Source organism: Bos taurus, chromosome 18, assembly GCF_002263795.3.
Source record: "Bos taurus isolate L1 Dominette 01449 registration number 42190680 breed Hereford chromosome 18, ARS-UCD2.0, whole genome shotgun sequence".
Taxonomy (NCBI): Eukaryota; Metazoa; Chordata; class Mammalia; order Artiodactyla; family Bovidae; genus Bos; species Bos taurus.
The window spans coordinates 52,207,119-52,234,244 of record NC_037345.1 but is presented as its reverse complement, the minus strand read 5'-3'; the positions used below and the strand labels follow the sequence as shown (position 1 = coordinate 52,234,244).

General features: G+C 45.7%; 1 protein-coding gene across 9 annotated transcripts; it reads left to right on the top strand.

The window, feature by feature from the left end:
* The first annotated feature begins 274 nt into the window (after positions 1–274).
* On the top strand, positions 275–23,604 carry ZNF235 (zinc finger protein 235). 9 transcript variants are annotated; one of them, XM_059877570.1, is made up of 6 exons: positions 310–398; positions 2,028–2,348; positions 8,624–8,689; positions 12,929–13,055; positions 13,897–13,989; positions 20,749–23,604. In XM_059877570.1, exons 2-6 carry the CDS (start codon positions 2,166–2,168, stop codon positions 22,713–22,715), a joined length of 2,436 nt encoding a protein of 811 aa, XP_059733553.1. In that variant the 5' UTR covers positions 310–398; positions 2,028–2,165; the 3' UTR covers positions 22,716–23,604. The 9 variants fall into 9 exon arrangements, with proteins under 9 accessions (XP_010813450.1, XP_059733553.1, XP_002695131.4 ...); XM_015458203.3 differs by lacking the exon at positions 310–398 and adding an exon at positions 417–1,724; XM_002695085.7 differs by lacking the exon at positions 2,028–2,348 and having other exon boundaries at positions 320–398.
* Positions 23,605–27,126: the final 3,522 nt, after the last annotated feature.

Below are 27,126 nucleotides of genomic sequence, written 5' to 3'. Positions count from 1 at the left end.
GATTTACCCTTTTAAGTGTTGCAGTGTTTACTCCAGTTCCCTGCCAGTGTAGCTTTCATTCACTTTTAAAGTGAGAAATTAAGACTAAGGAAATGCTGGGAATTTTAAATACTTCTGCATTATGACCTAATGAACATTTGTCTTTTTGTGATTTCGTAGTACTTCTGATGGTTGGATGGCATCACCAACTCAATGGACATGTGTTTGAGCAAGCTCAGGGAGTTGGTGATGGACAGGGAAGCCTGGCATGCTGCAGTCCATGGGGTTGCGAAGAGTCGGCATGATAGCGACTGAACTGAACTGAATACTTCTGAATCAACAGTCTACACCAGCTGACACTGGTAGAAGTTTCAGATGCATCCAGGTACACATGGAACAAAGAAGGCAAACCAGTCGAGGTAAGACTGAGATCTTGTGTTCCTTAAATTTTCCAATGCAGTTCAGGCCAATCCTCTTTCAAGATCTCCATTTTTAACTCACACATTGCTCCCATTCTGTAACAATTTTTATTTTCTTCCCATAGTTCAAGCTTCACTTTTCTCTCCTATACAAGGTATTTTCTTGACAATAGCTTATTAGGATCAGATCAGATCAGATCAGTTCCTTAGTCGTGTCCAACTCTTTGCGACCCCAGGAATCGCAGCACGCCAGGCCTCCCTGTCCATCACCACCTCCCGGAGTTCACTGAGATGCAAGTCCATTGAGTCAGGGATGCCATCCAGCCATCTCATCCTCTGTCGTCCCCTTCTCCTCCTGCCCCCAATCCCTCCCACCATCAGTCTTTTCCAATGAGTTAACACTTCGCATGAGGTGGCCAAAGTACTGGAGTTTCAGCTTTAGCATCATTCCTTCCAAAGAAATCCCAGGGCTGATGTCCTTCAGAATGGACTGGTTGGATCTCCTTGCAGTCCAAGGGACTCTCAAGAGTCTTCTGCAACACCACAGTTACATGAAAAAAGAGGGGGGAGTGATAAAAGGGAAAACTGGGCTCAGTCAGCAGCACAGAATTCATCCAAATTGAACCCACTTATTCATAACACCCAAGGGCTTCATGACAGTAAGCACTACCTTGCAGCCACTCTAGAAACTGGAGAAAGAAACTTCTGGTCAGGCAAGCTGTCAGTGGTGCTCAGTCCGCTAGAGCTTTTTTTTTTTTTGGTGCCATTTGGGCTCCACAACCATGTCTATCGAATATTTTCCCCTCTAGGACTCTGGGAAATTTAACCCAGATACTTAGAGTAGTATTCCACGTTTCCGTCCTAGAAGACTGGGCTGTAGTCTTCGCTGCCCTAGGCCACTGTAGAAAGTGTTGTCCAGGCGCTCCCCTTAGCCACAAACACTTGGCAGGACCATGGACAGCGGTCTCCCGCGGCATTCTGGGAAGCACCTCTCTGGAGTTCAGAATACTCTAGGGCATTTCCGCCCAGAGGGCCCGGGCAGTGGATGTTGTCTCCTCCCGCATTCTGGGAAGTGTAGTGCTGGAACTCCGTGGTGTCCCAGGCACTTCCGTTCCCAAAGGGCCGTGACGGGGTATTCTGGGAAACATTGATCTAGGGCACCTGGTAGTTGCAGGCACTTCCGGCCCAGGCGGATGAGGTTGTGACTAACTCTTCCTTTGTAGTGATTGTCAGTTTCGCTTCCGGCAACTTTTCCGAACTTAAGAGTTGCTCTGCAAGCAGCAGCAAACCGGTTGTGGGTTTAAGGAGAAAAAGGATGTTTGAGGTGTAAGGACGACATTTTTAGTTCAATTAGACGGAGTCGGCTAGAGTTTGGGGAGATATCCTCACACGGAGTTGGGCGCGGGGCCCGGGTTGCAGTCCCTTCCATGCTCAGTTCCCCCAGCTAACCTCTCCCATCTGTTAGCTATTTTCTAGCAGTGTAATATTGCATAAATTTTATAATCTCTCTATGCCTGTTTGCACATCTATAAAATGGATTAATAGCAATTCTTTCCTAGTAGCGTTGGAAGCCCTTCTGTGGTTCATTTGAGCCATGATGATATTTCACAAATTCCTTTCCTTCCCCAGCCCTGACTTCATAAGGACTTGCACTGACGTGAAGGGAGTGGTCACTTCCTTGCAATACTTTGGCTACTTGAATCGAAGAACTGATTCATTTGAAAAGACCCTGATTCTGGGAAAGATTGAAGGCAGGAGGAGAAGGGGATGACAGAGGATGAGATGGTTGGATGGCATCACCAACTCGATGGACATGAGTTTCAGCAAGCTCTGCGAGTTGGTGATAGACAGGGAAGCCTGGCGTGCTTCAGTCCATGGAGTTGCAAACAGTCGGACTCAACTGAACTGGAGGGAGTGACTGACCCCTCGGCTCCTGGCCCAGGGCCCCATGTGAGTAGGACTTGGCATTCTTCTCCTGTAAAGATACTCGCACTATTTATTTGGTTGTGAGGGATGCCAGTAGTTACACCTTAGTTAAGTTCCAGTCTAAGGGCTTTATACAAATTACATTTAGGGTGACCAGATGAAAAGTGTTATTTACTGTTTAGGAATAGTAATACTTTTTAAAAATTACTTTAAAACTTTGATTAGTCTATTTTTAAAATAAACCAATAACAGAACTAGCTTTTATGAGAAAACGGTATTTCCAAAAACAAATTTAACAAGAGTAGCAATGTTTTACATTTTTGCAAATCTTTTTGTTTTTTATGAGAAAAAAAGCTGGATTTTCATATCTTCTGTTACCTGTGGTGATATATTATTTTGGTTGAAGTAATGACAAAAACCCAGCCCCACAGTTATAATTAAGAAAGAAAAGATTGATAGACTTTACAGGTAATGCTCACCTTTGATACTGCACCCAAGTTCCGTATGTGATAGTTTCTTAAGGTTATTGCAGTGTACAACCTGAAACCATCTCAGAGTATCTTCTTACTCTATTCCATTAAAATTCTTTGGTTTGTCCTGTACTTTTTTGAGTCTTTTTATCTATTCGTGGTTTTGTGAAATTATGCATCCCTCATATGGAAAATACGAAATGACTGAGTTTTATTGATTTCATAATACCTTTAAAAAATCACATTTGTCCATACCATCACCCATCTCATCAGAAAAGTTCTATCTTTAAAGACCTGAAGTCTTTAAGCACTGGGAACCTGTCAAGCTCTTAGCGACACAAATTTTCCAAAATTCTGATACTTTTTTTTTTCTTTTTCTTTTGGACACAATGCATGGCATGAGGGATTACCAGGGATTGAACCGTGCGCCCTACAGTGGAAGTGTGGTGTCTTCACACTGGACCATCAGGGAAGCCCCTTATAGTTTCTTGAAAGCATAAGTTTGGTCATTGGCAACAGATGCTGACAGTAACTTTCTCTGAAGTGCCAGTGCTCACTTCCAAAAGTTCTGCCAAATACCTGGATGTAACCAACTGTAGTTTCCCAGTTCTTTCAAGAAAAGGGTGTTGTCCATAAACAAATGCCTAATTTACCTGAGTTACCAGGTAAAATTAATAACTTTTACTGTTTCATCAAGTATATTCTTAAGCAAAACTATCACTGTTTTTTTCTGAGTGAATGGAAATTAAGAATACAATAACTGGGAATTCCCTGGTGGTCCACTAGGTAGGTCTCCGTGCTTTCACTGCTGAGCTTGGATTCAATCCCTGGTTGGGGAACTAACATCCTGCAAGACATGCGGCACAGTTTTTAAAAAAAGAATACAATAACTGCTTACATATTTGGTAACCACTGTTTTATGACCAAGGGGCCAGCAACTTTAACCAACATTCTTATCTATCCATACTAAATGTAATAGTTTGCATCTACCAGCCCCAAACTCCCAGTGCATCCCCCTCCCACTGCCCACCCTCAGCCCAGCAACCACAATTCTGTCCTGAGTCTGTTTGGTTTTGTAGATAGGTTCATATGTGCCATAGTTTAGGTTCCGCATGTAAGTGATATCATAGGTATTTGTCTTTCTCTTTCTGACCTACTTGGTATGATAATCTCTAACTGGATCCACGTTGCTGCATAAGGCGTTATTTTTATGGCTGAGTAGTGTTCCATTGCATATATACATGTAGCATATCATCTTTATCCATTCGTCTGTTGATAGGCATTTGTTTCTGTGTTTTGGCTGTTGTGAATAGTGCTGCTATGAACATAGGGGTGTATGTATCTTTTTTAATGATAGTTTTGTCTGGGTATATGTCCAGGAGTGGAGTTGCTGGATCATATGGTAAGTCGACTTTTTTTCTGAGGAACCTCCATACTGTTTTTCATAGTGGCTGCACCAACTTACATTCCCACCAGAAGGGTAGGAGGATTCCCTTTTCTCCACACCCTCTCCAGCATTTGTTATTTGTAGACTTTTTAATGATGGCTATTCTGACCAGCACGAGGTAGTAACTCATTGTAGTTTTGATTTGCATATCTAGAATAATTATTGATGTTGGGCATATTTTTCACGTGCCTATTGGCCATCTGTATTTCTTTTCTGGAGAAATATCTCTTTAGGTCTGCCCATTTTTCAGTTGGTTGTTTTTTTGTTATCGAGTTGTAGACATATAATTATTGATAATACTTTCATGATCTAAGACACGTTTCTTTAGAAACAAACCAGCACTAAATGTGTGGTTCCTGTATGTATCACATGGTGACTTTAATCATAATGATGATAATTATTAGCAGCTATGAAGCACTTACTAACAGGCAGAGACTCTAACGCTTTGCACGTATCAGCTTGCATAATCCTCATATGACCCATCCATTACAGGAGAGGGAAGAGAGGCACAGAGAGGTTCCTTGAACAATGGCTTGTACTGAGGGTCACACAGCCAGGAAATGGCAGAGCCAGGAGTAAGTCTCAGCAGCCTGGTTGCATTGCCAGGCTCTTGGCCAGCACATCCAACTTTCATTAGGATGTGAAGAAGACACACGTGCTGACAAAGCAAGAGACTTTATTGGGAGGGGACGCCCAGGTGGAGAGCAGGCAGCTAAGGGAACCCAGGAGGACTGCTCTGCCACGTGGCTCTCAGTCTCGGGTTTTATAGTAATTGGGTTAGTTTCCAGGTTGTCTCTGGCCAATCATTCCTACTCAGGATCCTTCCTGGTGGTGCTCACATTACTCAGCCAAGATGGATTCCAACCAGAAGGATTCTGGGAGGTTGGTAGGACATGTGGACTGGAGTCTTCTCTCTCCTTTTGACCTTTCTCGAAGTCTTCTGATTGGTGGCAGCTTGTCAGTTCTGCACTCTTTACCAGGACCTCCTGGTCCTGGTAACTCGTGCAAGTGGTTACTCTGATGTCTGGCCAGGGTGGGTGGTTTCAGTCAGTGATTCCCCTAACAATACCAACCCCCAGCTGGTTGGTGACCCCTACCTTCCCTCCTACAATTTACTGTTTATATTAACATAACTACTATTACTACTACTAAGTCACTTCAGTTGTGTCCGATTCTGTGTGACCCCATAGACGGCAGCCTACCAGACTCCCCTGTCCCTGGGATTCTCCAGGCAAGAACACTGGAGTGGGTTGCCATTTCCTTCTCCAATGCATGAAAGTGAAAAGTGAAAGTGAAGTTGCTCAGTTGTGTCCGACTCTTCAAGACCCCATGGACTGCAGCCTACCAGGCTCCTCTGTCCAAGGGATTTTCCAGGCAAGAGTACATAACTAGTAAGTTTTGTTGTCATGCCATTATTATTCCAAAAGATTCTTGCCCAAGTAAATGGCTTGAGTTTTAGAGAAACTTCCACAAGCACCCATCCACTCTTCCATCTCATCTAAAGAGAGGGTCAACAATTTCAGCTGTAGTTTCCTCACCTCACAAAAATCGTTGCTGCTCCCACCAGTCCTGGACTACAGCATCCTGACCGTCAAGCAATCCCATTCCTCTTCTGCATTGAAAAACTCACCTTAAATCGAACTTCCAATTATCAGTAAATTCCAACCTTGGCTTCCGGGCTCTGTGCACACCGTCAAAGTGCTGAAGCTCTGTGGAGGTGTTCTTCCTTACTGCGGTAAGCAATAAACTACGTTTCTGTCTCATTAACAAATTTTGTTGCCGATATTTGGGGAGCCAGAATTCGAAGCAAGTGAAAAATCCAGTGTTCCATAAGTTCTGTGTTAGGCAGCCTAGCCTAAGTTACTTTTATATTTCTCATTTCTTAGTCTACCTTTTGTCTTCCCTTAAAAAAATTGTTTTTTAATTTATTTTGGTAGCGCAAGCCTTGCTTTTCTCTCTTATACGGCTGCATTTTTTTAAAGTTCGCATTTACAGCATTATTTTCTCATGAGTTTTAATAACTGAATAAAACAGAAAGGAATTTGACAGGTCCAGCACCTGCGACTTTAAATCCGAACCTTCTCCAGTCAAAACCCAAGACAGCTGGTGGGAAGCAGGGGCGAACTTCATTCTAGGAAATGTAGTCCGGGAGTTGCGTGAAATCTGAGGCGCTTCGTGGGGATTCTGGGAAGTGTAGTCCGGGAACTGTGTATAGCCCAAGGCACTTCCGCTTTGGGAAGGCCAGGTTGGGGCCGAGATTGCTTCCCGGGAGGTGAGTTAACCCAGCGTCCCTGCAATCCTTGCCGGCCTCTGCGTGGGGCCAGCAGAGACCCGGTCCTCGCTCCTGGGGCAGGGAATCCTCGGCGATCGGCGGGGAGCGGCAGGGAGCCGCGGCGCTCCCCTGGAGTCGCGAGTTGGGGGCGGGCTCGCGTCCTGCGTCGAGTTTGAGGGTCTCCCGCGCTCTGCTCCCTCAGCCGTCCTCGGGGAACCAGGGGCCAGCTCTGTCGCTTTCTTGGGCAAATTATTGAGCGGCTTGTGTAATCTCTCTGCCTGTTTCCTCGGGTTAGTTCTTTCGTAGTGGTGGTCTTCTGAGGATTGAGATTATATTTGAAAAGAACAGGGCTGAGTACGGTAAGATGTTGGATGTTACCATAAAGTCCACTAAACACTCAGGCGCCCTGTTGTTTGGGAAGTTCCTGCGAGCGGAGATGGGGTCGGAGCTCCAGCAGCAGCCCCGCTGTCCTTTCCCTCGTCACTGACCGTGGGTTTGGTCCTGGATTCCTGGACTCTTTCTGGACACTTGTTTAGGAAGGAAAGTTGTTTTCAGCTGGATTCAGGGAAAACTCCTCTGTGGCTTATCCCAGACAGAGAAATTATAACAGCGGAGTCTGGCTGATTGTTTCTCAAAAGCCGGTAAAGAGACCAGATTGGTGGAAAGGAAAGTTTGCTTTATTTTGGATGCTGGCAAGGAGAGGAATACCTGTCCAAAGACTGAGTACCCCCACCCCCAGTCAGTGGGCAAGATCTTTTATAGACAGAGGGAGGAGGGGACGACCTGCAGTAACAGCACAGTCAGCTGTGACAGTCATCTGGAAATTGATCATCAGTGGTCTGACTAGCATCATCTTAGTTGTTTTAGGTACAGCTACTCTTCACTTCCAGGGTTGGTTGGTTCCCATTTCATTGAGGCCAGTTCTTGGGATGGCAGCTTATGTCATGGCCACAGTCTGGTCATCATGTAGTTAACTTCTTCCACCTGGTGGAGGTTCCAGTAGCTAGAAGACAGCTCGCTCACAGGATACAACTCCGAATATTACCTATAGCCGCTGAGAAGGAGCTAAAGGTCCTTGACTGTGCTTAATGACCAAACTGTTAATCATTTGTTCTCCTTGGACTCTTTTCCCTTTTTTTCTGCATATTCTCACTTCTCTGATTAAATTTCTTCTTTGGCTAAAGTTTGTCCACAGACAAAAGGCAGGCTGAGACTATACGGGGGAGGGACCACAGGGTCCTGCTTCATTTCAGAGTGATCCTGCTCACAGCTTAGCACGGTGCCTGCAGCCTAGCCGGGCCTTAATTTTTTAAAATGCCTAGTATTGTGTAACAACTCTGTGTCATTAATTTAAATGAAGCATGATTTCTTAGTCTTAGGTTTTTATTTGTCATTGTTTACCTTCATGCATATTCTAGAAGAAACTTAGTTGAGTGCCTCCAGCTTAACAACACATGCAAGTAGTTAAGCTTATTAAGGAGGAAAATTCCTTGACCATTTAACCTTCATTAACAACAGCACAAATCACCTGTGAGACCACTTGTCCAAATTAGACTTTTTTCTGAAAGTGAGGGAAACTCAGGAGCCATCATCTGTGAAGTCAGTGTTTCCTAAGATCCGTCTTCTGTGGAAGTTTTATGAGTCTTAAGAGGACCTCTTGTCGGAAGCTGCAGGCCACAGGGAGTTAGGGCGCTGTTGTGCCCATTTATTTACAAGTAGACTGGACTGAGATCAGAGAGATTAACAGCCCGCTCAAGGTTTATGTGACAAGTAGAAAACAAGCAGAAAGGCCGGAATTGGATCCCAGACATTTTGGCCCCATTAAGTTGTTGGTGCTGCCTGTCTGCATCTCATTTCCTCTGATAGCCAGCCTCAGGAATACCCTGGGAGCTTATAAGAAACACTTAGGGTAGGGCTGTTTCTGGATTGTTCATGAACTCAGGCAGCTGGCCAAGGGGGGCCCAGGGAGCTGGAATCTAGCTCCGTTCTCACGGGGTATGTCATCACTGCGATTGCCGAGAGAAAGGGGACCCTCTTCCTGTACATTTAGCCCCACGTGCTCCAGCCATCCCGGCAGCTGTCTCACCGTGGCTTTCTTTCCCTTCCCCAGTTTTACCTTCCCAGAACTCGGCCTTTCCCCAGAAGGAAGAGGGAGAAAAAAATGACCAAACTCCAGGTGAGTCGGATATGCCTGTTTCTTAAAATGACATCTCATTTCACAAAGACTGGACATGGTTTTCTCCTGCTCAGGAAAGGTAAGAGGGAACCAAAGGCACCTGAGGAACTGTGTGACAGGCCCTTGCTTTTTATTTCCAAATAATGGTGTGAGAATATTTTTTTAAAAAAATACTTACTTGGCTGCATCAGGTCTTAGTTGCATCACATGGGATGTTTTATTGCAGGACAGTCTCTAGTCATGGCTCCTGGCTTCAGTACTTGTGACCCATGGGCCTCACTAATTGCACCGCGACATGTGGGATTTGTTCCCCCACCAGGGATCAAACTGGAGTCCCTTGCATTGCAAGGTAGATTCTTAACCACTGGACCACTAGAGATGTCTCCAAAATTAATATTGTTAAAAAATAAAAAATAGCTCTCACATTATAAACATGTTTACAAATCAGTTTTCATCTTCCCACATTCCTTTTCATTTGTATTTACGTGTATAGATTTGTGATTATAGTTTCAGTACCATTTGGGATTTTTAAAATTTGATTGTATAGCACCTGCAACTTAAATGGTCATATCACTTTCCATAATTTACCTAATATTTTTCCCTGTTGTCCATATTTATGTGGTTAATGAATTTCAAAGGGCTTCCCTGGTGACTCAGTGATAAGAACCCACATGTAAGGCAGGAGACTTGGGTCCAATTCTTGGGTCGGGAAGATCCCCTGGAGAAGGAAACGGCAACCCACCCCAGTATTCTTGCCTGGAGAATCCCGTGGACAGAGGAGCCTGGCGGGCAACAGTCCATGGGGTTGCAAAGAGCTGGACACGACTTAGCAACTAAAAAACAATGAATTTTACCATTTCAAAATGTTAGCAGTGACAGTTTTCCTTCATATAACCTTTCTTCCCAAACAGGAATTCTGAGTGCTCTGCCATTTTCTTTCTAAAATTTTCAGAGCTCATTTTTCTCACGGGGAGCCTCAAGTTTTGTGTCTAAATTGTCTAAAATATGGTTTAGTGTAACAGAATCCAACTGATATTGAACTCAGAGAAAATAGTTTTGTTTTCAGACAAAAAGAACTAGAGGTTTTTTTTTTTTCCTTTGAGTAATTTATTTATTTATTTGGCTGTGTTGGGTCTTAGTTGCAGCATGTGGGATCTAATTCCCTGACCAGGGATCAAACCCCGGCCCCCTGCATTGGGAGCGTGGAGTCTTAGCCACTGAACCACCAAGGAAGTTCCAAGAAAGACTAGATTCTGTAATTCTGAGTTACATGTGTATCTATTATAGTTAAGTGTCTGTTTTATTCATTGCTGTATGAATATATTTTAGAGGGACACACTTGAGTTTGGAGAGTCTAGTAGCATCAGGGACTTACCAGACATTTACTCTATGGAGCAACTGTGTAAGGATATGTGTGTGTGCTCAGTCGTGTCCGATTCTTTGTGACCCCATGGACTATAGCCCCCCAGGCTCCTCTGTCCATGAATTTTTCCAGGCAAGAATACTAGAGTGGGTTGCCATTTTCTTCTCCAGGAGATCTTCCCGACCCAGGGATTGAACCCGAGTCTCCTGCATTGGCAGGCGGGTTCTTTACCATAGATGCCTTGTGTCTGCATTACAGCTAAAATACAGTTAGCTGTATTAAGATACAGTTAAAATACAGCTGCATTTTAACAGATTTGTGAGCTTTCAGTTTCCTATTAAAATCTGCTCAGTCCCCAGCTGACACCAGAGTTTCCATTGCCTGGGCTAGATCTTTTCAGGAGTTGGATGAGGGTAAATGGAGAGAGCCAGGAGAAGAGACTGCTCTATTCTGGGCCCTGAGGCCGAGTCGTGTAGACACCTGGCAGGGCCGGTGGCTGGAGGACTCCAAAAATAACACTCCCCTCACGTCCTGCCTTTTCTAAGTGCCTGCCTCTTCTTTGCCAGATGTGCCAACTAGTTGTTTAATACATCAGTGCTCAGGACTCCAGTCAGAGCAAGTGCAGAGATGAGCGAAACCTTTAGGGAAATAGTCTCATTTGTTTATCTGTGGCTCTGCTGAGTCTTTTTTGTTGCTGCCTGCAGGCGGTGAGCGGGCTTCTCACTGCTGTGGCTTCTCTTGTGGAGCACGGCCTCTGGAGCTCGGGCTTAGTACTTACGGTGCAAGGGCTTGGTTGCCCCGCAGCGTGTGGAATCTTCCTGGAACAAGAATTGAAACTGGGTCCCCTGCATTGGCAGGCAGATTCTTTCTTTTTTAAAAAATGTTTTATTTTGTGCTGTGCTCAATCGCTCAGTCATGTCGGACTCTTTGCGGCCCTGTGGTACATTACTTTATTTACTGGGTCTTTGCTGTGTTCGGGCTTTCTCTAGCTGCGGAGAGCGAGGGCTACTCTAGTTTTGGTGCACGGGCTTCTCACTGCGGTGACATCTCTCGTTGCAGCGCAGGGGCTCTAGGCACGTGGGCTCAGTGGTTGTGGTGCACGGGCTTAGTGCCCAGAAGCATGTGGGATCTTCTCGGACCAGGGATGGAACTACTATCCCCTACCTTGGCAGGTGGATTCTTTTTTTTTTTAACTGGAAGGATAATTGCTTTAGAGTATTGCATTTGGCAGGTGATTCTTAACCACTGGACCACCAGGGAAGTCCCTCAGTTCAGTTCAGTCGCTCAGTCGTGTCCGACTCTTTGTGACCCCATGAATCGCAGCACGCCAGGCCTCCCTGTCCATCACCAACTCCCAGAGTTCACCCAGACTCATGTGCATCGAGTCAGTGATGCCATCCAGCATCTCATCCTCTGTCATCCCCTTCTCCTCCTGCCCCCAATCCCTCCCAGCATCAGGGTCTTTTCCAGTGAGTCAACTCTTCTCATGAGGTGGCCAAAGTATTGGAGTTTCAGCTTTAGCATCATTCCTTCCAAAGAAATCCCAGGGCTGATCTCCTTCAGAATGGACTGGTTGGATCTCCTTGCAGTCCAAGGGACTCTCAAGAGTCTCCTCCAGCACCACAGTTCAAAAGCATCAATTCTTCGGTGTTCAGCTTTCTTCACAGTCCAACTTTCACATCCATACATGACCACTGGAAAAACCATAGCCTTGACTAGATGGACCTTTGTCCCTAGAGGTGCATATTTTTTGATAGACAGTTGCTACTTCTTGGAACTTAACCTAAGGAAATAACCAGACAGGTTGGCTGAGGTCTATATGAAAATATGATTGTTTGTTTTTGCAGCATCTTCAATAGGTTTAAATCCTTAAATTTTTATATCATTTATTTGGAATGATTAAATGTATTTTTCACTTGGGCGAAGTACCAGGCAGACACAAATAATGATAATAGGAATAGTGGTGGCTGATATTTGTTGAATATTTATTTAATGACACGTGTCAGGTACTATCCTAAATCTTTTGCACATTCTCATTTAATCCCTTCAAGTACCCTATGGTGAGTCGCCTTTTTATTTTTAAAAAAAGTAATTATTTATTGGACAGCATTGGATCTTAGTTGCAGCATGTGGAATCTAGTTCCCTGACCAGGGATTGAACCTGAGCCCCCTCTATTGGGAGTTCTGACTTCGCCACTGGACCACCGGGGAAGTCCCTGATGTTCTTTTGTGCAGATGAGGAGATTGAGGGATTGAAAAGTTAGGTGACTTGTCCAAGACCGTAAAGTTAGAAGTGGAGCCAGAGAGTATGAACTGAAGCATTCAGTCTCCAAAACCTGTGTTCTTCACCTTGGCACTGAACGCTGCTGCACTGATAGATACGGCACGCTCCTGAGACAGAATGAACTATATACCTGCCTCCACTCGAGGTGCTGAAGGCTGGTTAGATGGGCAGGCATTGACAAAATTGTGGTACTGCCCACTCAGAGGAGGAGATGGGCACTGTTAAATACTATTGGGAGCCAATGAACTCAATATTTCTTACAAAACGTGGCACTTTCAAATTGTAAAATGCATGTATACCATGATTGAAGGACGACATTTCTAGAGACACGACCATACAAAGGGCGCTGTGTTGCGTGCACGGAAGGTTTTAGAATTTTTCTTTTTCATTCCTTCCTCCACCATCCCCCTCCCACTCCCTGCGTCTCTGGTGTGACTGTGGAAGGGGAAGAGGAAACTGTCTCCTAAAAGGAGGTTCAGGTCACTTAGAATCTGGAACAGCTTCCCATGTGTCATCTCCACCGTCTCCGTGCTGCTCTTCCCTCAAAGGCAGTTGGTTGTAGGACTGAGGCTACATGTGTTTGGTGTCGTAGGAGGCATTGACCTTCAAGGATGTGGCTGTGACCTTCACCGAGGAGGAGCTGGGGCTGCTGGACTTGGCCCAGAGGAAGCTGTACCGAGACGTGATGCTGGAGAACTTCCGGAACCTGCTGTCCGTGGGTGAGGATGGCGCCCTGTGACTTGGCATCACCCCCGTAGGGTTCCCTACGTCGGCACTACTGACTTTTGGGGCCAGATGATCTGTCATGGAGACTGTCCTGAGCATTTTAGGATGTTTAGTAGCGTCCCTGGCCCTCTGCCCGCTACTTCAAGACTGGGACTCCTCAGAGACCAGTTTTCCAGTCCCTTTGGAAAACAGAGACAAAATGTTCCTAGTCTTTGTTCCAAGGTAAACATTAGTCTTTTGTAAATGAATTGTGTGAACAGTCGAGCTTGACTGCACCTGGCTCCTTATTTCATATTATAGCTTGCTTTTTTTAAATCCCAAATTTAACCCTCTCCTTGAAACTTCCCCAGGTGGTCCAGTGGTTAAGAATTCGCCTCCCAATGCAGGGGGTGTGGGTTCGATCCCTGGTTGGGGAGCTAAGATCCTACATGCCTTGCAGCCAAAAAAAAAAAACACACACAAAACCCTTTCCTATTATATCTTTTGTAAACTTGTGGGTCCTGATCCATTGGTGCATCATGAAATTAGTAAATTGCTTTAGCATTCTTACCATAATGTAGAATAAAGTAGCAACATCAGAGCCCCTTGGCCAGAATGGTGCACATTGTAGCGGTAACTGCAGTGCTTACAGTAAGGAGTGTGGGAGTCTACAAAGGATGTGATGACCACAACGAGAGCCAGGTCATTCTGGCTTTTATTTCAGTAGTTTGTGTGGGGTAGTCACTAAGGAGACTATATGTATTTTTCACAGTGGGTCTGATGAAAAATGTTCATCATGGGATTGGAACCAGAATTGTTCAGTACTTCCCCCCCCCCCCACCTTTTTTTTCTCAGGGCACCAGTCCTCCAAGCCAGACATGATATCTGAGTTGGAGAGAGAGGAGTTCTGGATGACAGAGATCCAGCCCCAGAGAGGAGGGTGTTCAGGTGAGAACAGCGCGGTCGGGCCGTTCCCCGGCGTCTGTCTGGAGCATCTGTGTCTTCTCCATGCGGCAGCCAGAGCGGCCCTTTGAAGAGCTCAGTCACCGCACAGTCTGGCGCTCCGGTCCTCCCGCACCGCCCCCAGCATCCACTCCACTAGGAAAAGGCCGCTGTGTTTAAGGGCCCCCTCGCCCAGCCGTGCCGTCCTGCACTTCCCTCCTGTCACATCCCCTCCCATGTCCTCTGTTCTCACATCCGAGGTTTGTGTTTGTACACGAGGATCGTTTCCTCTTTTTCCTCTGGCCGGAAGGCTGCTAGCCCACAGACCTCCGACCCCTTATCCTCTGCTCAGAAGGTGTCTCACCCACGGCCTTCCCTGGCCGCTCCTTTTACTCTTAATTCATGTTTGTTTGATTTTTTGGCTGCGCTGTGCAGCATGTGGGGATGGAACCCGAGCTCCCTGCAGTGGAAGCAGAGGGTCTTAACCACTGGACCACCAGCAGAGTCCCTGGATTCTGTATGAGTTTTCAGATGAATTTTCCTATTTCTGTGTTGGGATTTTGACAAGCATAGCGTTGAATCTGTAGATCCCTCTGGGTAGCACTGGTGAAGCAGTATTAAATCTCCCCATCTGTGGACCAGCGTTTTGTAGCTTTCAGTGTACAAGCCTTTCACCTCCTTGGTTCATTCCTAAGTATTTTATTCTTTTTGACGGTATTATAAATGGAATTTTTTTCTTTGTTTTCAAATTGTTCATTGAGGATAGAAATGCAACTAATTTGGGTTTTTTTTAATTGCAGTATAGTTGAGTCACAATGTTGTATTTTCTGTTGTAAACAAAGTGATTGAGATATACATGCACACATTCTTTTCTACATAATTCTTTTCCATTTTGGTTTATCACAGGATATTAAATACAGTTCCCTGTGCTATATAGTAGGACCTTGTTTATCCATGCTGTATATAAAAGCTTTATCTCCTGACCCTGGACTCTCAGTTCATCCCTCCGTCCCCCCATGTCCCTTCACAGCCGCCACTCTGTCCTCTATGTCCATGTTTCTGGTTCATAGATAAGTGCATTTGTGTCGGATTTCAGATGTCACACATAAATGACATCGTGTGGTATTTGTCTTTCTCTTACTTCACTTAGTGTGATAATCTCGTTGCAGCCACGTTGCTGCAAGTGGCATTACTTCGTTCTTTTTACGGCTGAGCAGTATTCTATTCTGTGTACGTGCTCACCCCACATCTCCTTCATCCGTTCATCTGTCGATGGCTGTGTGCTGCTGTAAATACAGGGGTGCCTGTATCTTTTTGAATTTTCGTTTTGGCTGAATATATGCCCAGGAGTGGGGTTGCTGACACACATGGTAATTCCATTTTCAGTTTTCTGAGAAACCTCCCTACTGTTTTCTACAGTGGCTAGAAATGCAACCGAATCTTTGTATGTTAACATTATACCCTGCTGCTTTGCTGAATTCACTTACTGGTTTTAGCAGTTTTTTTCTGTGTGGAGTCCATATTCCCAGCCAGGCAGGCAGTCACCTCACCCTCTCTGCCCCTCTCTGGTGCTTAAACAATCACTTGGCCTCAGTGACGTTTTCTACATTTCAAACGTGACATTTATAGAAGTCACAGATCTTGCAGCTGGGTCGACGAGGCGGCTCTGTGTAGGAACAGAGAAGAAGTTACAGAAATGAACCTTCTGCCATTCTAAGTTTAATTTGCATACTTTGGTTTTACTCTTAATTTGTCCTTAGTATTATAAGCACCACCTTGTGGATTCCCCGTGGACCAGTAGTGAGGCCTGCGTGCTTTCACTGCCAAGGGCCGGGTTCATTCCCGTGCGTGATGATTGAGGAGGAAAAAGATCTGTACCCTGAAAACTAGTCCCTGTTAGCGTTTCCATGGACCCCTAAGCTGCCTGTTTGCCATCTCCTGGCAAGTGCAGCATCTACTGCAGAAGTGGAAGAATCTCATACAGAAAATCAGTTAATTCCAAACGTGTGAATGTGATTAAGATAATCATATACAAAAGCACCAACCTGAGGTATACATGCTAAAAATGAGTTCAGTTTTAACACCCATCTTTTTTTTTTTAAACTCCACCAGAGAATTTCCATCATCATGTCTTCTGTTTGATTTCTTTCATCAATATCTTACAGTTTTCAGAGTACAGATCTTTTTCCTCTGATGCAGTGGTAAATGGGATTTCCCCCTTAATTTCTCTTTCCAATCTTTTGTTGTTAGTGTAGTAGGAATGCAAGAGATTTGTTGTATTAATTTTGTCTCCTGCAGCTTTGCCGAATTCATTGACGAACTCTAGTAGTTTTCTGGTAGCATCTTTAGGATTTTCTGCGTATAGCATGGAGCCATCTTAAGCCGGGTGGCCTCCTCAGTGGTCTTCTGTGCCTGCGTCTCAGCTTCTCTGAAAGTGTTCACCCAGGTGCAGCAAGTGCTGCTGGCCACAGCGCAGATACCGCCTCACTCAGCGGGAAGATAATCGAGGGCCATCCTGTCAGGCAGGCTTCTCAGGTGGCTCAGTGGTAAAGAATCTGCCTGCTAAGCAGGAGATGCGGGTTCAATTCTTGGGTTGGGAAGATCCCCTGGAAGAGGAAATGGCAACCCACTCCAGTATTCTTGCCTGGGAAATCCCATGGACAGAGGAGCCTAGTGGGCTACAGTCCATGGGGTTGCAAAGAGTCGGACACGATTAAGCAACTAAACAACAATCCTATTAGCAGCAGCCTCGACCAGAAGGTCCACATATTTCTTTAGGCAGCTAGTGTCATAGCAACGGAATCTGCAGTCTCTTCAAGAATTAAGGTTTCTGATCACAGCCTCACTTACATCTACTCTTAATCAGGGAAGTAGGGCCCTGCCAAAGGAAGCGGATCCTGAATCAGGAAAAGCCTCCCGGTAGGCCCTTTCTAGAGCAGGTAGGGGGCATGGTTATGTAACTGACCAGCATTACCCAGCTGTGTGCCACCATTGAGGCATCCACAGGCCCGAGGAGAAGCATAGTCACCCCAGAGAAAGAGGAGCCTTGTCAGGGCACAAACCACTTCTGTGAAGACGGCCCATTAGTGGATTCATTTGTAAGAACCGTTATCTGTTTGTTATCATTCAAACCAGGGGTCTGTTAACTTTTATATAAGGCTAGGACAAAATCTAAATTCCAGGCATTACCCCCTTAGCTGTGGCCTGGGGGATGCAAGTGATGGTATAATCTCCCCAGGTCAACGCCCGAGTAAAGAACAGGATTCACGCTTAGTTAAAGCCTGGATCCGGCACCTTGGGCTGAGGCAGTTGTCTACCCTGGTGTCAGCTGCCTCTCGCCTGTGTCACTGTGGTCGGGAGGTCCCCAGCGTACCTTCTAGTTTCCCCGAAGGGGCAGTGGATAAGCACACTTGGTGAGGCCCTTTCTGAAGGGGCATGAGGGCTGCTTTTCTTCTTCCTGATTCCAAATCAGAAGGGGGGAGAAAATTGGAAGTGTTAATTTGAATCAGAGTTAGATATTTGAGGAAACCAGAAAAGTTCAGGATCCAGGCCAGTTTACACATATGTGAAAAAAGCTCCAAGACAATTAGCAGGAGTAGAATTTAATAGCCACAAAGGTAAAACCATTTTTTTTTCTTTATAATTACTCCCCCACCCTTTTTTCTTTAACCAAAGATGATTGCAGTAAAGCTCATTTGTTTGTGTTAAACTTGGCCTGATTGTTTATATAAGCACAGCAGGAAAGGTGACTGATCACATTAAATCTTTTCTAAGATTGCTTTCCTGGAGGCCTGAAAGCCAGGTACCAGCTCAGTTGCTCCAGGCAGTTCCTTGAAGCTGTGTGGGCACGTCCAAATCTACCCGTCTCTCAAATACGATATTCCAGTCAAGCCTGGGTAAATGATGGTGTTTCAATTTGTGTCCTGTCACCAGGAGAACAGATTCTTACTGAATTTATGTGAACAGATACACTGTCTGGAAAATAAGGATAGTCACTGAGACTTCCTGAATTCTATAAGGATCAGTTAAGGATACAAAATAGATGTCTTGGGGCTAGATGTCCAATGGCTAAGACTCTGCTGTCCATGCAGGGGGCCCGAGTTCAATCCCTGATCAGGGAACTAGATCCCACATGCTGCAAGTAAGAGCTCATATGCTGCAAAGAAGACCTGGTGAAACCAAAGAAATAAGTAAAAAAATTTTTTTTTAAAGTAGATGTCTCATTTTTGCTAACAAAAGTATATTTTACCAGATTGCTGTTAAGTCATAGGTAACCTAAGAGAAAAAGGTCTCTCTAAATCTGGAAAGACAAAAAACATTAGAGCATCCTCCCCAGCCTCTGTTGTCCCATAATTAACACTTAATTCTGCTTGAATTTGTTTTTCCCATTAAATTCTTTCAACGTTGCCTGATGATTGAGGTCAACAGGGCAGCAATCCTTCCAAGAAGTTCGTAGGGTTTTCATGTGATTTGCCCGGTTGATGTGGGTGCCTGTATCATTAGAAACTGGAAGGTGCACCCCAAGCAGGAAACTCAGTCTCTAACAGTTTCTTTGCCGCCATGAGGGCTCTGGTCTTGTGGCCGGGAAAGGCTTTACCACCTGGAAGACATCCTGCCTAGTGACCCACAGTGAGGGGCCCTTGAATGAATCCCTGCTGCTGCCGAGTAGTCAGAGGATCCACAAAGAGCAGGTCTGAGGCCTCTAGGGACAAAGAGTTTTTGTCCTCCCTAGAGGCCTGTTTTACTTTTTCTTTTAAATTTTTTTAAATTGAGGTAATTAACATTAATTTCAGGTGCACAACATAATAAATCAACATTTGTATACGTGACAAAATGACTGAGTCTAGTTAACATCCATCACCACATGGAATTTTTTTTTCTTGTGATGAAAACTTTTAAGGTCTCCTATCTTAAGGTCTCCTCTCAGCGACTTTGAAATATGCAGTACAGTATTATAACTGTAGTCACCAGGCTGTACAGAGAGTTTTGACTTACGGGTTTTTCTTAAAACGCACTGTGGTGAGTGAAGGAATGCAGACACCAACAGTGGGGTTTTCCAGGGAGCTGGAAAGATCAAGCAGCCACCTGGGGTTTTTCCTGGAGCCCTGACTATCCCTTGAATTTACAGCCATTGTTCGCGCATCTCAGTCTGATTCAGGAGCTGGGTGTTGCCAGGTGACAAGGATGTCAGGGTGACAGAAGTCTGGCATTGAGGGGTCGCTCTCTACAAAAGCAGAGTGCACTTCATCCACACACACCACACTAAACAGATGCTGCTGCTGCCTTCGTGTAAAGGTCAGCAAGGGCGCTTCCCTGAGACTCGGGTGCAGTCCTTTCTGTCTCAGCCTCAGTTTTGATGACAGACAATGTTTATAACATTTCAAGCCAGGACACACAATTTCAGGAACACTTGCAACATGTACCACCAGTCCCCAGAAATGGCGAGAAAGACAGTGAACTCAGAATGGCTCTCCCGACGCCGTGCTTGTGTTTCTTCTTGACCCAGAACACCCTCAGAAGTTCTGCTTGGGGATCTTGTTGCTGCTACTGATCTGATACGAGACAGAATTCAACGGAGTAAATGTGAAGATCTAAATGGACTTATTCATCAATTCATGAAGCATCCTGGGCTTGTTATGAATAATAAGACACCCATTTCACCCTTAGGGCTCTGAAGCCATTTCAGGAACAGAGACCAAAATATTAGAACAAAGTAAAAAACCAAGTATTGGAACAAAAGACACTCCCATTTTCTTTCCCCTTAGGAGCCGTGAGCCAGGAACAAAAGACACTCCCATTTTCTTTCCCCTTAGGAGCCGTGAGCCAGGAACCACGGAAGACAATGAAACACCTGTTACAAATCACCACTCACCTATAGCATATAGTGTATAGGAATTGTATGTCGCTTTTTCAGAAGTGGTTTTTTTTGATGCTATATAAATGGAGTTAATTCCACTTTCCAATTACTTCTATTACATCTGAATATATTTTTGTATAATTTTATTTTCTTGTGCAGCAAAAGTTTAAAGTGAAAACAGAGAAAACTTCTGACACAGACCTCAGAAGGGAGCAGAAAGAGTGCCCCAGATTTTTGTACCATCTTGTAGCTTGTGACGTTCCTCTATTCACCTATTCTAAACGCATTTTTGTATATTCCTAAAGACTTTTCTTTATGTAGATTCATAACCTTTGCAAATATATTCTTTGCTTTCCTTCCCAATCTGTATGCCTCTTGCTTCCTTCTGTGTGAATGCGGGTAGAGATTATAGGGGAGTCTGCGTCCACACAATATGGTTACTGAAACAGTATATTAACAATCACTTGTTGGGGGCGGGTTCTCCTCTGTTTTATTCATCTTTGTCCTCTTCTCATTCTTTTGGGTAAATCACGTGTGTTGGTGTCACGCTTCCGTGTCTGTCTTGGCTTCTAGCGGCTGTTTTTCAGTCCAGACCCTCCGTCTCTTCCTTGTCTGCATCCACCAAGGATATGGGCACATCTCACTCTCAACTGATCCCAAATAGCACTTTTTAAAAATTATTTAATTTTTTTCTACTCCCCTGCCATACTTTTTTAAATGTGGCTTTTTCTTCATTGATGTTCTCTTGGTTTCTGTAGGCCTTTGTTTTTCGGAACTCTGATGAAGGCATTTTCCCTAGTCGCTTACTGAATGTTTCCATGGCGGGAGCAACGGCTTGGTGCTGCCTGGCCCACCGTCTTGGTGATGCCATGCTCTCCTTCCTTAATTCCTTATTCTTTCCCTTTCAGGAGGCGGGAATCACGAGATGGCAACTGTTCAGGACACAGGAGTGAGGTGCCTTTCACGGGTAGAGCTTTCATGCTGGCAAATCAGGAGACACGTTGTGAGCAAATCAACTAAAAGCCAAGACTCTGTGATAAATACTCAAAAGAAGAGTTCTCAGTCCCCCAAACAACATAATTCCCCTGCAGGAGTGTCCGCTCAGGCTTCCATGGAAGGCAGCTGTTTTGTGACTCTTATAGAGGATCATTCTGATATTATTGAAAATCAAGCATTTCCAGCTGGGAGAGCTCTGAATTCCTGGAGTAAACTCTGTCTGAGCGAGACCCAGAATTACCAGAGGGGTTGTCAGCTGACTTCCATGAAGAACAAGATCTGTATGTTTGCTCCATGTGTTGACTTTTTCCCACGTATCTCCCCCCACCATGACGACCACACAGTGCCCCAAAGAGAGAAGGCTCAGGGCACGAGAGAGTGTGGCAAAGACCTCCTCAAGGCATCACCACTAGCCCAGCGAAGCATCGTTGAGGCTGGACCGAAAGCCTACCCGAGCAATGAGGGTGAGAGAGGACTCGGTGACCGCACCAGCCTGGAGCTTCATCAGCGGCTACACTTGGGCGGGAAGTCCCCGACCCACAGGACGCCCAAGAAGGACCCAGCTCACGGCTCAGCACGCCCCACTCCGCCGGGCGCCCTCCCGGGGACGAAGCGCTACTGGTGCCGTGAGTGCGGGAAGGGCTTCAGCCAGAGCTCCAACCTGCAGACCCACCAGCGCGTCCACACCGGGGAGAAGCCCTACTCGTGCCACGAGTGCGGGAAGAGCTTCAACCAGACCTCGCACCTGTACGCCCACCTGCCCATCCACACCGGGGAGAAGCCCTACCGCTGCGAGAGCTGCGGCAAGGGCTTCAGCCGGAGCACCGACCTCAACATCCACTGCAGGGTCCACACCGGCGAGAAGCCCTACAAGTGCGAGGCGTGCGGCAAGGGCTTCACGCAGAGGTCCCACCTGCAGGCGCACGAGCGGATCCACACCGGCGAGAAGCCCTACAGGTGCGCGGACTGCGGGAAGCGCTTCAGCTGCAGCTCCAACCTTCACACGCACCAGCGGGTGCACACGGAGGAGAAGCCCTACAAGTGCGAGGAGTGCGGCAAGCGCTTCAGCCTGAGCTTCAACCTGCACAGTCACCGGCGCGTGCACACGGGCGAGAAGCCCTACAAGTGCCAGGAGTGCGGCAAGGGCTTCAGCTCCGCCTCCAGCTTCCAGAGCCACCAGCGGGTGCACACGGGCGAGAAGCCCTTCCGCTGCAGCGAGTGCGGGAAGGGCTTCAGCCAGAGCTCCTACTTCCAGGCCCACCAGCGCGTGCACACCGGGGAGAAGCCCTACAAGTGCGAGGTGTGCGGCAAGCGCTTCAACTGGAGCCTGAACCTCCACAACCACCAGCGCGTGCACACGGGCGAGAAGCCCTACAAGTGCGAGGAGTGCGGCAAGGGCTTCAGCCAGGCCTCCAACCTCCAGGCCCACCAGAGCGTCCACACCGGGGAGAAGCCGTTCAAGTGCGCCGCGTGCCAGAAGCGGTTCAGCCAGGCCTCGCACCTGCAGGCACATCAGAGAGTCCACACCGGGGAGAAGCCCTTTAAGTGCGGTACCTGCGGCAAGGCCTTCAGCCAGAGGTCGAACCTTCAAGTCCATCAGATAATTCACACGGGCGAGAAGCCCTTCAAGTGCGAGGAGTGCGGGAAGGAGTTCAGCTGGAGCGCGGGGCTCAGCGCCCACCAGCGGGTGCACACGGGAGAGAAACCCTACACTTGCCAGCAGTGTGGCAAGGGCTTCAGCCAGGCCTCGCACTTCCACACCCACCAGAGGGTCCACACGGGGGAGAGGCCCTACATATGTGACATATGTTGTAAGGGCTTCAGCCAGAGATCACATCTTGTTTACCACCAGAGGGTCCACGCAGGAGGGAATCTATAGGGGTTGGGGGTGTGGAACTGGCCTCAGTGAGAACCCACCTCTTCACCTCTGTTGGAAAAGTCCTGTCCCAGGGGTCATGGGAGGTTCCTGTGGGCCTCAGAAGCTCCGAGGCATCTTCATGGGAAAGAAGTTGTAGAAAGGCAGTGTTGGCAAGTTTCAGCCGGGAGGTGACCTCTTTGTATTCTATAAATATGGTCAGTAGTTACACCAGAACCCTGAGGGCCCTCTCAAGATGTGACTCGAGAAGAATCATTGCCCTTTTCCTGGGAGAGAAGGCTTAAACATGAAGGTTTTCTGGGCAGGACTTGAACTAACAGAAGTATAGTGCAGACGGTCAATGCCAACTGCAGGGTGCCCTGCGCACAGGGCGGGCTGTTGGTTGCCACTCCGGCTCTACCGTGTAGAGCTGTGTGTGGCTTCTAATAGGTCCCTGGCGATTACTGAACCAAGTGGAGAAAAACCCTCTAATCAGGACAGATATTTGAAAATTCTAGTCCGTTCCCTAAATTGTAACAACATACTCAAGAGGAATCCTGCAAGTCGCCTTAATAAAATTAATTTCAGGAAACATTCATTGACAGAATCACATTAATACTGCCACCCCCAACACTATAGATTTGGACAAGGCTTGTGAATGGCCACCAGCCTCCATCCAGCTTCAGTCATATGTATGGAATTACCCATTGTGAGCAGTGTAATATTGAGTATCATTAGCTTGTATTTTATACACCGAAAGACTTTTTATTAGTCTAATAACATATTACAATTTATATGATGGGAAATTTTGTACCCTAACTTGTTACGGTAGGGTGTTACTGTAACTGAAAGTGTTAAAAGTAGTTACTAGTGACAAAAAGTTTCTTAGTAAACTTGAATTGTTAATAATTGATTTCTTTGTACAGTTTCCATTCAGGTCCTGGTCACAGTGTCTTTTCTATGCATGACCCTTCGTCCACACTTCTTCAGGCAGTGGGTTTGGCAGAAACCAAGGATATTGTTGGTCACGTTCCACCCAGTTGTTCCTTCCCTAAAAATGGGGTGGGGTAGACAAGAATGCTTTTGGATTTTGAGATTTCATGTACACAGCATTCTGTGTTCAAGGATTGAACGTCTTAGTGAACATTCACTGGTTAATATATATCAAAATACTCTGACCTGGCAAGTCCTAGCAGTAGGGGTTTTGCTTACACAGAGGAAGATCGTCTCACTTGTTCAAGGGGCCTCCCTAGTGGCCTGGTGGTCAAGAATCCACCTGCCGACACAGGAGATGCAGGTTCAATCCCTGAGTCAGGAAGATCCCCTGGAGAAGGAAATGGCAACCCACTCCAGTACTCTTGCCTGGGAAATTCCAGGGACAGAGGAGATGGGGTCACAGAGTCGGGTGCGACTGAGCATGCAAGGAAAATTGTACATAAAGATGCTTATACTGATTTAAAAAGGGGTGGGGGGGGACAAAATACTTACATAAATATATTCTAATAATACACAGCCATGGAAAATATGTTACAGGTTGTGATGACAGGAAAAAAGATGTTCGTGAGAAAGTGAGGTGAGAGTTCCTGGTGTAGTCTAGGTCATTAAAGGATGTATATACCTAATGATGTGATCAAGGGCACGGAGGTGTACCCAACCGTGTGATCATGGGCACGGAGATGACAGGTGGAGCGGTACTGATTAATATGCTACCTGGTTTACTCCAGCAGAGGTTGGGATGGATTTTCTTTACCTTTTTGAAAAATTATTTTACAGTGACCATTACCCATTTTACCAAAGCAGTAAAACTGGGACAGCAAAGTTACTGAATGAAAATCCCTTAAGCGCTTTATCTCACAGCATGTAAACCTGTGTCATGGATGTACACAGAAGGGTGTTCACCGTTAGCATCACTGGTAGCAGCACACGCTGCATTCATCAGCTGGATCTGACAGAACAATCTGTGGCTTATCCCTTCGGTGGAATATGATACAGCATCAAACAGGAAAAGGTAGATTCACAGTTACTGACATTAGTAGGTATGCAGAATATCCTGAGGAAAGTGGGCAGAGGCAAAGAATTCTGTATGAAATGTTTCACATAATGCCCTCCTTTTAAAGGTAACTAGATCATACACATATATGTCACAATAAAGATACATCACAGATACCTAAGGGTATTATTGTAAATTTTTAATTTTTTGAAATTAAAGTGTTTTAGAGCATTTTAGTTCATTCTAAACACTCAGAAAGAAGAAAAATAGAAATCTCATATATACTTTTTGAGTAATGTGATTACAAGCAAGCCTATTTATCTAATAGCTGAACTGAGAACCCAGGGAGCCTTGGCCTGTCTTTACAAATCGGCATGGCCTCCAGCATGACCGCATCACAGTAACTGGACTGGACAAGGGGCTGAGTCTGCTGAGAAAAACCAGCAGACACACTATGGCCTTTGCTGATCTGACTGTGGAAGTAACACTGTCAGCCAGTCTGTAGAAATAGTCACAAAAGCCTGCCAGGATCAAGGGGAGGGGATATGGACCCCACCTGAGGTGAGGAATGTCAAAGAATTACCAAACATAATAAGACTATCATACATTGCTACAAAACTTTCTAATAAACAGTTCATTCAAATTCCAGTTACTCCTATATATATACACACACACACACACACACACACGTGTGTATGTATAACATTCCCCCCCTATTTCTGGATGTAATCTTAAGATGTGTCATAATCTGCATTTGATTGTCATGTTCTTTAGGCTTTAAATCTGGATCCGTTCCACAGCCTGCCTTTGCCTTCCATGAAACTCGTCTTTTTGAAGAGCACAGGCTAGTTATTTTGTAGGATGTTCCTAACTGGGGCTTTGACTCCTCATAATTAGATTCACGTTAAACATTTGTCACGTGAGTGTTATGAATGATGCATAGTTCCCAGCGTGGTAGGACAGGAAACACAATGTATCTGTTAAATTAATGATGGTGACTTTGGTCACTTGGATACACTGATAACTACTAGATTTCTCCAGCTGTGAAATTGCTATTTGCCTTTGAAATTAATAACTAATCTGTGGGGACGTCTTGGGGACTGTGTAACAACTACCTCATCATAACCTTCACCTGCTAGTCTTTGCATTCATGAATATTCTTGGAATCAATTATCACTTATAATGATGGCAAAAGGATGACTTTCTTACTGCCTCATCCCTTTTATATTTAGGAGTTGGCGCTCTGCCGTTAGAAGAGCTCTCCCCTCTCCTCCATGTCTCTCCCTCAGTATGAATCCTTGCTTACTAGCACAGCAGGATCCTGGGTTTATCTTACTGTGTGCTGGAGCCTTGGAGTGGAGAAACCACTCACTGTTCTCATTGTTACTGGGGGAGCAGTCCTTCGTGTATATGTGTGTAAATGCTGACACCTTTCATTTCAAGTAAGTCTTCCAGTCTTTCCCTGTTCCATATTGACTTCGTTCTCCAATAGTCAGAAATTGGCTCCCAGTCATCGGTCTGTTTACTCATTTGTTGAGCCCTCCAAAATGCAGCTCTGCTGGAGAAGGGGTAGGCTAACCGCTCCAGTGTTCTTGGGCTTCCCTTGTGGCTCAGCTGGTAAAGAATCCTCCTGCAATGCGAGAGACCTGGGTTCGACCCCTGGGTTGGGAAGATCCTCTGGAGAAGGGAAAGGCTACCCACTCCAGTATTCTGTCCTGGAGAATTCCACGGACTGTATAGTCCATAGGGTCGCAAAGAGTCAGACACGACTGAGCAACTTTCACTTTCCAAATGCAGCAAGTACCTTTAGAGTTCCTAAACAATGTCACTGCAAAAAAACACACCTGCTTGTGTGGCAAGGCAGATTCTTAACCACTGGACCACCAGGGAAGTCCCTCTTCAGATATTTAAAGTGGGCTATTTACCTCCTTGGAATTACACAGTAAATGCTTTTCAGTGTTCCATATTCTTCATGAAATTCATCTTTAATGACTGCATTATATTCCTTTGCGTAGGTAGACCATACGAATGGAGAGACTATAATACATGGTAGAAACTGGGTGGGTTTACAAAAGCTGGAAAAGACCCTGATGCTGGGAAAGACTGAAGGCAAAAGGAGAAGAGGGTGGCAGAGGATGAGATGGTTAGAGAGCATCACTGACTCAATACTCCTGAACCTGAGCAAACTCTGGAGACAGCAAAGGACAGGGGAGCCTAGCATGCTGCAGTCCATGGGGTTGCAAAGAGTTGGACACAATTTAGTGACTGAACAGCAACAAAAGTTGGATGGCTTATAAAGGGATATATGTTTCATTCTTATATTTTTCTTTATATCAAAAATATGCCAGGAATTATATAAAAAGAGCTAGTGGGTATAGACATTTAGGGTCAGAAAGTATATAGCAGAGCTCTGTAGTTGATGTGGTTGCTTTAAGACTTGGACAA